Raw genomic sequence first — 13,588 nt, forward strand, 5'->3', positions numbered from 1 at the left:
GGGTGGAGGTATTTTTGCCATTAGAGTGAGGATTAGTGCATTCATTTTCTAACTAAATACACTACAAATCATTTGAATAACAGTTATAAGCTAAAGTAAAAATGGAACAAGACAAACCAAAGCTTTTATCTAAAATTATATCAAAACAAGCATGCAAATCTGGTGTAAATGCCAGTTCCTTTTAAAACGAAGAGACAACACACTTTTAAGAAAAGCAAACATTTACTTCAAATTGCAGTATAGGCTTTTCAATCACAGAAAGAGAAAAGAAAAACAGTGATCTGACAGCGGTCACATCCTGTGCAAAAAAAAAAAACCTTGGGATACAAAAAAAACCTGTAGCACGAGGTACTTGAGCCGCTTACACATTGCAGAATAAAGTAAATAAATACAGTAGCTAGAATATGGCACTCTTGTGACAGACTCTAAACCCAGTGGAATGCCTCTGAAATATCTCTTATCCTTGTATTAGTAGCAAAGTCCCACCACCATAAAAGTAAAATAGTACAATGTTTTAAATAAAAACAAACTAAAATATTTATATCTAAGAGAAGGATTTTACACAGTTATATCTTTTAAGTGCAGAAAATGGGACTTGGGCTTGGATCTTTCTTTAAATTAACCCCCCACACACATAAAATCCCATTCAATCTCAAAAGTAAATTTATGTTTGAGGAAAAATGTTACCAAAGTTGCATAATTTCATTTGTTACTCCCTCAGCTGGGAGTCAAATTCTAAACAGTCTTGAAACACGAGTGTTCATCATTAGCCAGTGAAACAAAGGACTTGACAAAAGCCCTCAGGAGTTATCTTCCAAATATTGTTTTACTTTCTCCTACAACTTTAGACAGCAATCCCTAAGTTTGCAAACAAAAGAATGCAATATGCATCATACATCAAGAAAAGACGAAGTTGACGAAGAAGAACTTCCACGTTTCTGGATCTTTTCCTTGCTTCTTTCAAACTTCTTTATGATCTCAGTCACTATGCACACAGAGGAAGTGAGTCCCAGAAGAAACAGTAAATCTGGAAAGATATAATTAACCATGTAAGGCTGAGGGCAGATTTACAAAAGAACAAGATTTACAAGACATTAAAATTGTCTTCCAATCATGGGGTAAGTTCAGGAGAAACGAAGCAAGACAATAAATTTTTGCTGACCAGAAGATTAACATGAATAGTTTATGCACAAATCGTAAGTACGGGCACAAAATGTCACACTTTTAAAGTATTTCATAACCCTATTTTTATTAACATCTATGAAAGAAAAGAACACAATATAATTACAATATATAAGCAATATAATATACTAAATATACTAAATATACTAATATAATATACAATAAACAATATAATTAACTTCATACTGAAAAAACAGGAATGACACAACAACAAAAAATTATGTAGAAACATGTATTTCATTACAATCATTTAACTCCAGAAAACTGTGGAAGTAATAAATGTAAGTCAACAGCATTAAACGTAAGGCAAACAGCATTATGATTCTATAGCTTCTTAAAATCTTTATGTCTATTTATCCTACGACAACACAGTTGATTATTTAATAAAGGATCGAAGATTTCTAAATAAGGTGTTTATATTTACAGAAAAAAAATGCTAAACAGCAAGAGCAACAGTGTTCTAAAAACTTCAATAAATTCTATGCTTCATTTTTGCCTGCATCAGAATGTATACAAAAAACCTAATATACACAAACACCTAAGAAATTTAAGAATGTACTAATCAGTTGTGTACCATATGCATAAAAATGGATAGTGCTTAAAGAAAACATCTAAAGGGATTCTTTATTTCCCTAAAAACATAAAGGTCAGCAGGCTTTGTATTCCTGTTGTATGTGAACAACCACAAAGTGTTGTTAAAGAACCATCAGCTAATGTATTTACAAAATAGTCCTTAATGTACAATTGTGAAAAGGGAACTGTTCTTACCCAAGACGCTCAGGCTCTCTGTTTGGAAAACCTTCTGAAGTGGAGGGAAGTAAATAACCAATAACTGCCCCATTATAGATCCAAGGACGGCATAACAGAACATTTTGTTACTGCAAAGTCCAATCTCAAACACAGATTTTGTCTGTAAAATAAACAACATATTGCACTGTACATGTAATCTTGATTATCTAGACAAGAAAATAATTCATAACTACAATTTCTTTTCATCCAGACTTTTAGAAAAATGTAAAAAATTGTTGACCTTTTAGATAATCCAGAACAAGTTCTTGAACAGGCTAATTGTATTTTCTCTCTGGTAAACAGAGTACAAATCTTGTCTTCATAGCCAATGACTTGTATATTGAGCTCACTTTTCTGCAAGTACAGTGCATTAGAAGGTGCCCTCTACACTAGAACGAAGCGGTTTTGTTGACCATGACAATTCACATGGGAAAATAGACCGCAAATCGGAGTAAATGTAGTAACATATACTAGCAATGTTCTTTCCTCCAACTAGCACAAAATTTCAGACTTGTTTCCTTAAAACAAAAATACAAACACGAAATACAGTTTAAAAAGTTCTACTTAGATTATGGGTTTAGGGTTACAAAATAAAAACAAATTAAGGCCTTCAAGAAGTTTCAGATCCTGGCAAGGATGCTAAACTGACAGAATTTTCAGGAAAACAAATAAAACAAAGCAAAAAACCCAACCAAGCGTACACAGCAATGCAAAGGAGCACCACACTCCAGCTTTTAATAAAAATTTCCGTGCTCCTCTCAGGACAAAAGCATTACTACTAGCTCTGCATCACATACACAAAGTAAGAAAACTAATACCTATGTGTAATTTAAGAAAACCCACATAGCACCCGTGTGACACTCTGAAGCTTAATAGCAGATGTGAAGTAAATCTGCAGGAAAACATTCGAAACAAACACAGCAAAATCCTCCCTCAAAGAAAATCCTGCTTATTGTGTAAATAATGTGGTAAACAGACAATACGAATCACTTACCTGAGATCTAGAACTCAAAGCATTGAACATATCAAAAAATACAAAACAGGTGAAAGTCATGGTTGTATCTCGAGGTGTTATTACGTTGTCTCTTAACTGCCAACAAAAGAAATGAAATGGCTTTAGCATGCTTTAAACCCTCCACAACTCAACAAGCTTCTTACAATAACTCCAGTTCTGCAAGCTAGTAAATGAAGGCAAAAGCAATTTGTTTGCCCTGAGTTGATTTAATAAATCATACAGCAAATACTATGCACGTGTAACTTGTAACATTTTGTCATTCCAAGCTGTGATTAAATGAAGCCTCTTGACAAACATTTATGGAAGCAAGCACATGGAATAGCAAGAATTCTACGATGCGCTACCGAAAGTTCAAACAATATTTTTCTCTACTGGAAAAAAGGAAGTCAAGTGGCTGTTTCCTAATAGTCTGGCTACAAAAAGTGTGCAATTACTTTCTATGAGCTAAGGTTTCCCATGTAGATTTGAGACCTGGAAAAGTCTGTGTTAAAACAGAGACTGGGGAATAAAACTGTATCCCTCATTTCAACAACTTCTTCAAAAATCTTTCTTCTCTAATCAGTTAGCTCATATAAGCTTAAATAAGCTGATATAGCTCAAATAAGCATGGACAAAACTTGCAACTATGTTCATACAAATTCTGAATTCCAACTACTGGTGTAAAAAGGACTTATTTTAAATTAGTTTGTTACTGCTTTAAATTTTGCACTTTTGCCATACCTCTCTCCAGAAGACAAACAGTGTCCCACACACGATAATTATGGATGAAACCAGTATTTTAACAATCAGGTTTTTGGTCAGAATGCTGTCCTTCAAATTTCTTGGAGGCTTCTGAATCACATCTTTATCCACAGGCTCCACCCCAAGGCTTAAAATTAAAATAACATTTTATCATAATAAAAATAATTCACTGTTTCTAACTTAAGGACTATATTTTCTAAGTTGAAAGAAAGATTTGTCTTTACAGCACATGGTATTTTCACTTCAGAAAACTGAGTTATACGTATTAGTAACAGGCAATATTATAACACTGCAGTTTGAGAGTCCATAGATACATATCAGACAGTATTTAAACTACCAGATGTTAAATTTAAAGGATACTGCAATATTAGTTATGCTCCCCATTTCTGTTACTGTGAATTTAGTGCTAGTTCCTTTCCACCCCTCCCCTGCACCACCTATCTGCAGCCAAGAGGGTCACAGAAAGAACCCAGAGGGAAGCCGGATCCTGCATACAAGTTTCATGGGCATATCTGTGGATCTTTAGGTATCCATGCTACCCTCATACTTATCATTGGATACTAAAGCAAACCAAAAGGAATTAATATAGAAATATACTTGCAAACATTGTAATTCGAAGAAAAAGTGCACTGTTTCAGAAACATTTCATTTAAGTTTAACACTTCACAGTTTCCTTTATCAACAACCATTTTCCTTGCTGAAATAAAAGGACTACAGACCTCTAATGGAATTGAAAGTAATTACCTTTGAGCTGGAGGTCCATCCATAATAATATTGATCCATAAGATCTGCATGGCATTGAGAGGATTAGGAAAGTTCATTAATGTAGCCAGTGAGATTAAAGTCAGTGCTGCTATACTCCTGTTGAAAGAATCCATTTTTATAACTGTCAGCATGGAACATTTCTCAAGATCCACGGATAACTGCTTTGTAATCAACACTTCAACTGTTCAAGAGTAGATACAGACTTTGACAGTGTGAATCATGACTGATGTAAGCCTGACTTTAAAGGTAGAGCATGAATTCATTTAGAGTACTCCTCTTGACACAGAGCACATTTAAAACAGCGTTATTCTGGCAATTAAAAGACAGAACATTTGTGTCTTGAAAACCTCCCAGACTTTAAGATAACATTTCAGAGTCATCTCTCACCTTCACCTAACTGATTTTTTCACTGGGGAACTGGGCCCTATGCTTTTATTGTGCCAGAAGCAGAACTTCTAAATACAGTTTTGAAACACTGCTTTTACACTTTTGATGTAAACACAACCACCTGTCACTAGTTTGACTAATCACTCAAGGCAAGGTACTACCCAAGCTCCCCCAAAATAACTATACTATCCCTCATTATTAGCAAGATGAGAAGGCTAGGCAAAGACTGAAAACAGATTGGCTTGGTATTAGAAACCTCTCCAAACAAGTGTGTACTAATTGATTTCAGTCTAAGATTAGGTGGTTTCATAACCAACAAGAAGAGAGCAAGGCTTATGATAATTCTGAATTTCATGTTCTACTGAACCCTATTATGCTCTCCCCACAAAGAGGGACAGAAATAAAACCAGAGTAACTCATTCATCAAAAACTGGAGACTACCATTCCCAAGGATAACAGGCAAGCATGCTTTCCTAGAATATCTATGCTTAACTATTTCTCAGATAAAGATTTCTAGTCTGCTACCAATGCAGGACACTAGTCAAGACTGAAAGTATATAACAGTTCTCATAATTTTTATGCAAGTTTTAAGAGGTTGGTGTTCTCTGGGTTTTGTCGTTTTGGGAGTATTTTGGTGGGGATCTTTTTTTTTTTTCCATTTTTTTTGCGGGGGGAGCTATTTGGCATTTGTTGGGTTTTGGGAGAGTATTTGGCGTTTGCGGAATTTTTGGGTTTTGGTGCTTTCTGTGTTGTGTTTTGTTTTAAATTTCTGCAACTTTATTCAAACACTCAGAAATGCCATGAAGGCTTCAAAAAAGTATCATGTACAAAATGGTGAGAGGAAAGCCATGATTCTGAATCCAGATTCCATAAGATAGTTTCAAAAATTTTGTGAGTTTAAGGTTTAAATACACACGATAGATTCAGCACAGGGATCCTTGCATGCAAGGAAAGGAGCTCAGCTTCACAGAGCTAACTCATTCCACAAACCAGTGTATGGATCACAGAGAAACCAACCTTCTGCTTCCCAGGTTTCCTCCATTTGATATACATGTTCTGGCTAAGGAAAGAATGACCACTAACTTCTCCTTTAATCAAGGACCCAAACATAGCTATGCTGTTTCTCTCCATCCTCTCAATTTTTGACTTTTCCCATCTTAACAAGAACTGCGGCTAAGTTAGATGTCTGTTTATTGCACTATTTTCTAGTTCTTTAAAAATGAAACAAGCCACCAAAATACAAAACACTGAAAATTCAAAAGCATAGCATATCAGCATCCTACATGAAATTTGGAATGTTCAAGTGAATTCATGCAGCATCTGCTTCGTGATGCTTTGATATATTCACAATGTCGATAGAACCTTCTGATATAGTCAAGTTTTCAAACTTACGTGCTCAGTTGAAATCTAACAAAATTTTTAATGTTATTATAAATTCCTTTACCCTCTTCAATTGCAGACCTACAATTAAAAACAAATATTAAATCACTAGACAAGACTACTGCCAAAAAAGCCTAAAACAAACAAAAAAAGCTACTACTTTAAGCAGCAATACAAATGTCAATAAACAAATGGAGTCAAGGTTCTTAGAGCTTTGGCAGTCATTTTTCAACTTGATTACAAGAATAATCACCACAGTTATATTTCCAGCTGCTTAACTTTCAAAGTGAAACATTGGTAGTAAAATCTCCTCCTTGTTCAAGGTTCACTGTCATCCTTCCTATCCAAGTTAGATGATTTGAAACTAAAAACACACACACTTTCAAATAAACATAGAAATGTAGCATGACTTTAGAAGACCACGTATTCTTACTGCACTTGAATTAAATACGTATAGACCATCTTTTCAACCTCTAGCATGTGTCTCAGCAACTTGCCTATCACATTATGGCAATTACAGCAGTGAGAAAGTGTTTTCTAATACCTAAATCAAGTCTACTCTGCTGCAAATAAAACCCATTTATTTCTTCCATTCCCCCAGTAGCCAAGAACAATTAATCAGCATTCTTTTTGTAACTTTTAAGACAAAAAGATTAAAGGGCTTGGGGAACCAATGTAAAACTATGGAAGCGCACACATTCTTTTTCCCCCCTAGTGTTCACCACTCTTTTCACTCTACTGTTAAGAACTTTCCTGATGAAGCAAGCAAAACTGGATAAAGCATTGCAGCAAAAGCCTCATCAAACTCAAGTAAAGTAAAGTACTTACCACAGATGTCCCTCCTACGTACTCTTCTGAAAGTATCTTAAAATGATACCCTCCACTGTTTTTTGCACAACAGCACATTGCTGTTGGCTGAACCAGTACGGAAACCTTTTAACTGTCAGATGATCCTCTGACACACTGCTACCTAGGTAAATTTCCTTCTGTTGTACTTATACATTTCAGTCCCTCCCAAAGCGTTAAGTGTCACGTTTTCAGACAAACTGAAGTGTTCTGCGACTTATGCATAATTTTGAAACAAAGTCTATCTTGCTAGACAGCAGTCCAGCTCTGCTGACAACCACTACCTTCAAAAGTCAGATGGATTAAATTCAAAATAAGTTTAGCTGTGCTGTCATTGGTGTACATCAAACAACAAAAATGAACAATTAACAAACAGCTGGTTACCACAAGTTGGTAACTTATTTTCATCTGTGATATTTAAATAGCTTATATTTCTTTCCTTTTCTGAAACACCATTATATTTAAAGAGTTGCAAACAAACACAGCACTGTGTAAATTTTTTAAATCTTGAGAGGGATGCTCGCTCTCATTTTTACAGAAGATTTGTGCTTCTGAAGTAAAAAATGAAATGAAGATGAATCCTACCGACAACTGAAGGACTCATAGTTTCAACTGTTATGTCTCCAAATATACTAATATTGTAATTCTACTTGGAGAAGCAGAAATACAGGTCAGTTTTCATAGCACACACATGTACACCCTCCTTTGTTACTACACCTGATCTATATACAACACCAAGGTAGCAAAGGTCTAAATATGTAAGTACATTTTTATATTATTATTAACACAGAGAAAACGAGAGAAATGCTTAGTTGCCTCTTGTACAGCTCTTTTTTAAGAGTATAATACAGGCAATCACCATAAAACTAACTCTCCTGACTTAGCTGAGACGTCATTAAGAGCTGCTATGCTTACAAGTTCAAGGAATTTCTTTTGGTTTTAACCCCAGCAACATTTCATTAAAACTATGTATAGCACAAGGTATGCAGATAAATGCCACCTACATTATTGTCTGAAAATCATCATCCACCAGGATCATATCTGCTGCCTCTTTACAAACATCTGTTCCAGTTTGTCCCATTGCTACACCAATATCTGCAGCCTTCAGAGCAACAGCATCATTCACTCCATCTCCCGTCATAGCTACTACTGCACCATTATTTTGCAGTGACTGAAGAAAAAAAGGGGAAAGAGCTTAAATCAGAGATTGAAATAACCCATCCTATAAAATTATTCTAGATACGAGGTTGGTGTCATCACACCTCCCCGTCAATTTTTTCTAATTACACTGTAAAAGTAAAAATAAAAATAAAGCAAGCATGTGTATTTTAATTAATTTTTATACAAGTGTTTAGGTTAAACTTCAGTGAATATATTCAGACAGCCTAAATTTTAAAGGTAGCATGTATAAAATCTGCCTTTAAGAGAAAGCATAAAAAACTCTAGAGAAAGAAAGCAGATACAGTATTTACATTTTAACATTATTACCCTCTTATAATTCTCAATATATTCCAACTCTCTGAATGTTTGACTTCCTTCTCCTTACTGTTGCTATTCTGATTATTACAACTGCTATACTAAGTATGTTCCTCTTTGCTACCTTCTTTTGTTAAATTCTGAATGGAAGCATTATCTCAGACATGAAAGTCATGCCCTTTTACCTTGTCCTGAGAAGTATCAGGAACGTGGCTGTTTCAAGTTCGTAGTAAATTTAAGTCTAATGTGACACAAAATCTGAACCAACCCTCAACCAAGCACGACATTGCCTACCAGCAGCTGCCAGAAATTACTGTTCTATTTGGATTTGTGTTTTTTTCCTGGTAGCTGGCCTGTTTGATTATCACTGTGCCTCCAGTGCTTCCTGCTCCTAATGACCAAGCTGATAGCTCTTCATTCACATTCTTCTTTCAGCCAAGACTCCTTTTAAAAGGCTGCCCAAACCAACTCTTTGGACTAAACAATGAGCAAGAGTAGGGCACTGGCACACAGACATTCAGGGACAATGTATTTTCTATAATAAATCCTCTAAGTTATGCAGCACTATGCATTTTTATAGGTAATATTTTAAACACGCTTCCCTTTCAAACTAAACTTCTAATTTCATCTTGACACACTGAAGCACATTATGATTTAAGTAAAGGCACCACAAATGGTACCCATTGCAACAGTCCAGCATTTGAGCCTCTAGTAAGACGTACCTTTATGATTTTCAATTTGTGTCGGGGACTGGCTCTGTAAAATACTGCAACCTGTTAAAAGCACAATGGAGAAGTAGTGAAAATTTGAGAAAGGTAAAGAATTGCACTGGATTCTATAAAACTAGAGGATAAAAAAAGGCCTACTGTACTCTCAAAGCTGAAGCACCAGTGAGCTGTGTTTTTAATAGAGGGAAACCATTAATTACAGAGAAGACTTGAAGCATGTTCTGGTAAACAAAGTTGGTGCTACTTATTTAAAGATAGAATATGCATTTTTAAAACCCTCTGAAATTGTGAAGCAACTGAGGTATAATGGCTTGCTGCTGGCCCTCCTGACTATATTTATGCATGCAATTGCTGTGCTGACTCTATAAATAACACCCTTTTCCCTTGTCAGCACTAGTGGCAAGCTACTCATGACATTTCAATTTTACTAGTTCGTACAACATATTAGTAACAGATTGAAACTGCAAAGCTAATTAATAAGGACTCTAGCTTTGAAGGAATTATTATTTTTCAGTATTTTTTTGTCTCTAGTCTTCTCTGTCAATTGAAAGTTAAGCACGTGGAATTTAGCTTTCATAAACCCCATAATGTTAGCATTCACATCTACTTTTCCTTTTTAAGAAGTTGGATAAGAAGTTAGACTTCTCAACAGCCACTTTAGACAGTACACAGCTATTAATCTTATTTGTTCCTTTTAATTAGTTCCTAATAAGATTTTAAATAAATGCTTAGAAAATGCATTTGGTCTCAGGTCAAACATGCACAAAGTAAATTTGTAGCTATTTCAGTTACTTAAAGCGGACAACCCTTAAGAACAAGCATTACCAAATAAACCAAAATTCCTATTTGCAACACAGTTCTTTTCTTCCAAGTTTGTTTTTCTGAGTCACCAACGAAAGACATAAAGCTGACATGCACACTTCTTGAATGTCAATATTGGCTTTTGGCTTGCAGACTCAAGAATGCTGCATCATAAATTTGCAGTCTTTTGCAAACAACACAGCGCTTTGATGCATACATTTTGCAAGCCTGAACCTCAACTGCGTTTCATTATGCCTTCACATTTACAACTTCGACATTGGCTAATACATTTGGTTACTTAATAACTGAGAAATATTAAATAAATAGACCCTTTCAAAATTCTCAACCAGTGACCTCAGGTGAATTTAATACCATTAAAGATACAGACAGCTCCTCTTACAGATTACAAAAAGATACACTGTCTGAACATGTAAAATACAAGGCTATATATATGAGCTGAGCTACTCAAAGAAATAAAATTGTCTAACAATATAAAAAGATGGTGATGTTCAATGAGAGGTGGCAAAATGAGAGTTCCAATATAGGCATTTAAAAGTAAAAACAAACTGAACCATTAAAAGAGGCAAAAATAATAACCTCACTTAAAAGGTAAGTGTGTGAGCTGAAATAAATAAATCTTCATATGGTCATGTCAAACCAAAAGATACTTGTTTGATCTGGGACAGCTTCCATATTTCTGTATTAAAAGATCCTAGTAACTTATTGTACCACTTACTTCTATTAGAAATGTCATTTTTATCTCAGAAGCCGCATTTTAGCTTTCTACAGAAAAAAAGCATTTCTCTCTATAAAGTATATACTCTCCTGCATTTCAGTAAACAGCATATCAAAACAAACCTTTGGTGTTATTTGAGAAAGCTGCTGAATATCCAAATCATCTATTTCTTCCCCGGAGATTGCCTGTGAATTTTTGGAATACAATCCAAGTCGACTAGCTGGAAATAAGTAACAAAAATGGTATTATAATAATTTACCCTTTTAAAGCATTAAGTAGCCCAAATTTTTTAAACCTACTATTTTCTGCAGCATTTCAGATCTGAAATGCCCAGAGTTGAACATCTTGACACCTAATTGATTCAGTATCCTGGAGTCAGTTATCTGAACTCTTGAGTAACTAACACATGCTACAAAGTCTGTTCTAATTAGAGATATATTTCCTTAGACGCTCTTGATCTAAAGTTCTGTACCTCATTGTGTCAGATACCATATAAATGCAAGAGCTCAGTCATCTCTAAAGAATTCACGGTTCAAAAATAAGACAGAAAATTAAAAATTATGTGGGGCAAGAAAGAAAAAAGCTCTCTGAAAAAGTACTGCTAGTTTGGGGCTGCACTTTTTCTGTGCACATTTAACTTTTTCTTCACCATTCTGTATGTAAAGAATTAGTATTTTAGCTAAAGGACCTGTACATTAATGTACTGAAGGGAAGCTGCTGAACCAACATGTATTGTGATTAAGTTACAAAGGATGTACCCTTCATTAAACACTGACATGATACATGTTTCTCAACCACCTGCAAAATGAGAGGATATTTTTCAAGGTTTCAGACCCTCTTGCATGACAAGATGGAGACAGAAGATTAAGTAATACATTGTTCAGGAGCAGGATACTTAGCTTATATTTAACTGGAAACTAACAGAGGCATTATAAGTAAGCCATGGAATAGAGAAGTATAATTCAAGGCTTGTACCGATTAATTGCTCATGTAAGCATGCACTAATTGCGCTTGCATGAAGGGCTGCCAGTGTGGAAAGGTGGATCAGTGGACACGTGAAGAAGACTATGAAAAAGACCCTCAGAGGAAATAAACACCTCCCCAAGAGGCTGCAATACTGTAAAACGCCATTAGATGGCAGTAAAGACCGTGAAATAACTGACCTCATGTTGACGTAATCGTTTCTTAGTATCGATTTAATGTATGTTAAAAATTTCCAAAAATTGTGATGAATATGCAATATATGCAATGCAAGAGTGTCCAGTCGTGGCAAGCACTTATGGTGGAGAATCCCCAGTGTGACCCCAGGCTAATGAATAATAAGTAATGCAAGAGTGTCCAGTAATTGGGGTGACACCAGTGCTGCTAATTAAGAATGCCTGTTTAACAGTATGATTAACTACTGTTCAGTCAATTTCTTTGTTTCATATTACATTGTAAAACATAAAGTTCGTGTTTAAATATTTATTAATAGTACTTAAACTTAGTTATATGGACAAATCGGTATTGGATAGTACTGAAGTGCCATATCCTTCCTAAGGTGGTATTGGAGTTAGAAGAACCAGAAACCAAGTATATCTGATAACAAAATACAGTAAGCAAATTCATATTCTCAAACAACAGAAGTAATGCATTACACCAATTCAAAAAACTACATTTTAAGCTGAAACCGAAGGATCACTTCAGGCTAGGGGGGCTGTTATTTTTTTGTTTCTAATTCCCATTGTGCTATATCCAACATACAGAACTCATAAACGTTCTGGACTTAATACCCACAATTCATAACAATTAGCTAGGCACTGCTAAAATGGAAAACAAGTGAAAAATGAAAGGAAGTGAACTATTCATACCAATGGCAACCGCAGTCTCCTGTGAATCTCCAGTAATCATTTTTATTGCAACTCCTGATGTGATAAGCGTAGTAACAGCTTCTTTTACACCAGTTCGTGGAGGATCAATTATTCCCACAAGACCCAAGAAAGTCAGTTGTCCTAACTCAGGCCCAGAAGCTAAGGCCAGAACTTTGAGGAGACAAAAAACAAAAAAGAAGATTTGAAATTAACATTTACATCAGCATTTTAAACAACTGCTAATATTTCTTTGCAAAAATGAAAACTAATGACACACAACTATATGTCTGCATATTGACCAAAGTGCTGAAAACACTTTGAGAAGCTTCATTCATCTGAGTATTTTAACTGAAATCAGCTTATCCCAAGCAGATGTTCAGAAATGAGACACAACTGAACTAGCAGGTCAGCATAAAGCAAAGAGTGGGAAGTGCAATTCTTTTTTTTTAAACCTTGGTAAGCAATATCTTTCCTTAAGTATTCAGGGTAGCCTACTTATGTATGTTCCCTTCTTCTAAAGAGTGGTCTTTTTACCAGACATATACATTCCAGCTTTGAAAGATAACTTTACTATTTGTTCTCAGATTAAAGTGTTTATATTTTTACTGCGTGGCAAGTGAAGGGCATCTAGCTTTATGATTTCTCTGTGCATGCACGGTCTTTTATGCAAGATGATGACAGGAAAGATCAGTTAATGTATTTTTATTTTATGCCCTCTTTTTTTTCTTTTAGAGAGGTAAATTTTATTTGGTGCATGCTGAGTATTTTCTGGAATGCCTTTTACAGTAGAAATCTTCATTCAAATATATTTATACGACACTAAAGTTGTAAGAGAAAAGCAAATTCACTGTTTTCAAAAAACTACCCTGGATTTTTTAGTTTGACAGTAGTC

The 13,588-nt window shown here is 35.1% G+C and overlaps 1 protein-coding gene across 1 annotated transcript in view; it reads right to left on the reverse strand.

Annotated features, from left to right (window-relative positions):
* ATP2C1 (ATPase secretory pathway Ca2+ transporting 1) overlaps positions 1-13,588 on the reverse strand; it is a 52,339-nt gene continuing 38,751 nt past the window's right edge. Inside the window, exons 19-28 of the mRNA XM_080340368.1 lie at positions 12,697-12,867; positions 10,969-11,066; positions 9,304-9,354; positions 8,110-8,276; positions 6,272-6,340; positions 4,472-4,588; positions 3,707-3,854; positions 2,966-3,061; positions 1,951-2,092; positions 1-1,027 (exon numbers count right to left, since the gene is read on the reverse strand). Coding sequence (XP_080196494.1) covers positions 891-1,027; positions 1,951-2,092; positions 2,966-3,061; positions 3,707-3,854; positions 4,472-4,588; positions 6,272-6,340; positions 8,110-8,276; positions 9,304-9,354; positions 10,969-11,066; positions 12,697-12,867 — 1,196 coding nt within the window. The 3' untranslated portion in view covers positions 1-890. The remainder of the gene's footprint in view (positions 1,028-1,950; positions 2,093-2,965; positions 3,062-3,706; positions 3,855-4,471; positions 4,589-6,271; positions 6,341-8,109; positions 8,277-9,303; positions 9,355-10,968; positions 11,067-12,696; positions 12,868-13,588) is intronic.

Source organism: Nesoenas mayeri (assembly GCF_963082525.1).
Source record: "Nesoenas mayeri genome assembly, chromosome: 2".
Lineage (NCBI taxonomy): Eukaryota > Metazoa > Chordata > Aves > Columbiformes > Columbidae > Nesoenas > Nesoenas mayeri.